Genomic DNA, 386 nt, shown 5'->3' with positions numbered 1-386 from the left:
GATTCCCAGGGAGGGTTTGAGGGGCTCCAGGGTCATTCCCGGGGCAGAGGCCGAGGGGACCCGCTCTGCCCCACGCTCACCTCTCCTCTCCATGCTGAAGGGAGTGAATACCTTGTAGTTGCGCCGGCAGTACCTGTCCACCCGAGCCCGTATGTACTCCATCCATTCTTGGTTGCTGTTCCCGTACCTGGCCAGGATCTCCCCATACGGGGTGTCCCCCACAAACACCCCCACATCGCTGTCGAAGTGCATGAACTGCTCCCGGTTGTAGATGTGCCTCTGCACGAACCTCACCCGCTCGGTGCCGTTGATGAAGTGACACTCGCACTTTGTCATGTGCTGGAACACCCCTGTGTGTGCAGGACACGGGTCAGGGAGTGCCCTGT

General features: G+C 60.6%; 1 protein-coding gene across 1 annotated transcript; it reads right to left on the bottom strand.

Moving 5' to 3' along the window:
• Positions 1–80: 80 nt before the first annotated feature.
• LOC113979337 (class II histocompatibility antigen, B-L beta chain-like) lies at positions 81–360 on the bottom strand (the record flags this gene model as incomplete). Its single annotated transcript, XM_027706757.1, has 1 exon — positions 81–360. A coding segment is annotated over one exon (280 nt), but the record flags the coding sequence as incomplete, so codon positions are not given.
• Positions 361–386: the final 26 nt, after the last annotated feature.

This window comes from Neopelma chrysocephalum, unplaced genomic scaffold (assembly GCF_003984885.1).
Source record: "Neopelma chrysocephalum unplaced genomic scaffold, ASM398488v2 Primary Assembly neopelma1_75421, whole genome shotgun sequence".
NCBI lineage: Eukaryota > Metazoa > Chordata > Aves > Passeriformes > Pipridae > Neopelma > Neopelma chrysocephalum.
Note: the sequence above shows the minus strand (reverse complement) of the source record. Positions and strands in the feature narration are given on the sequence as shown.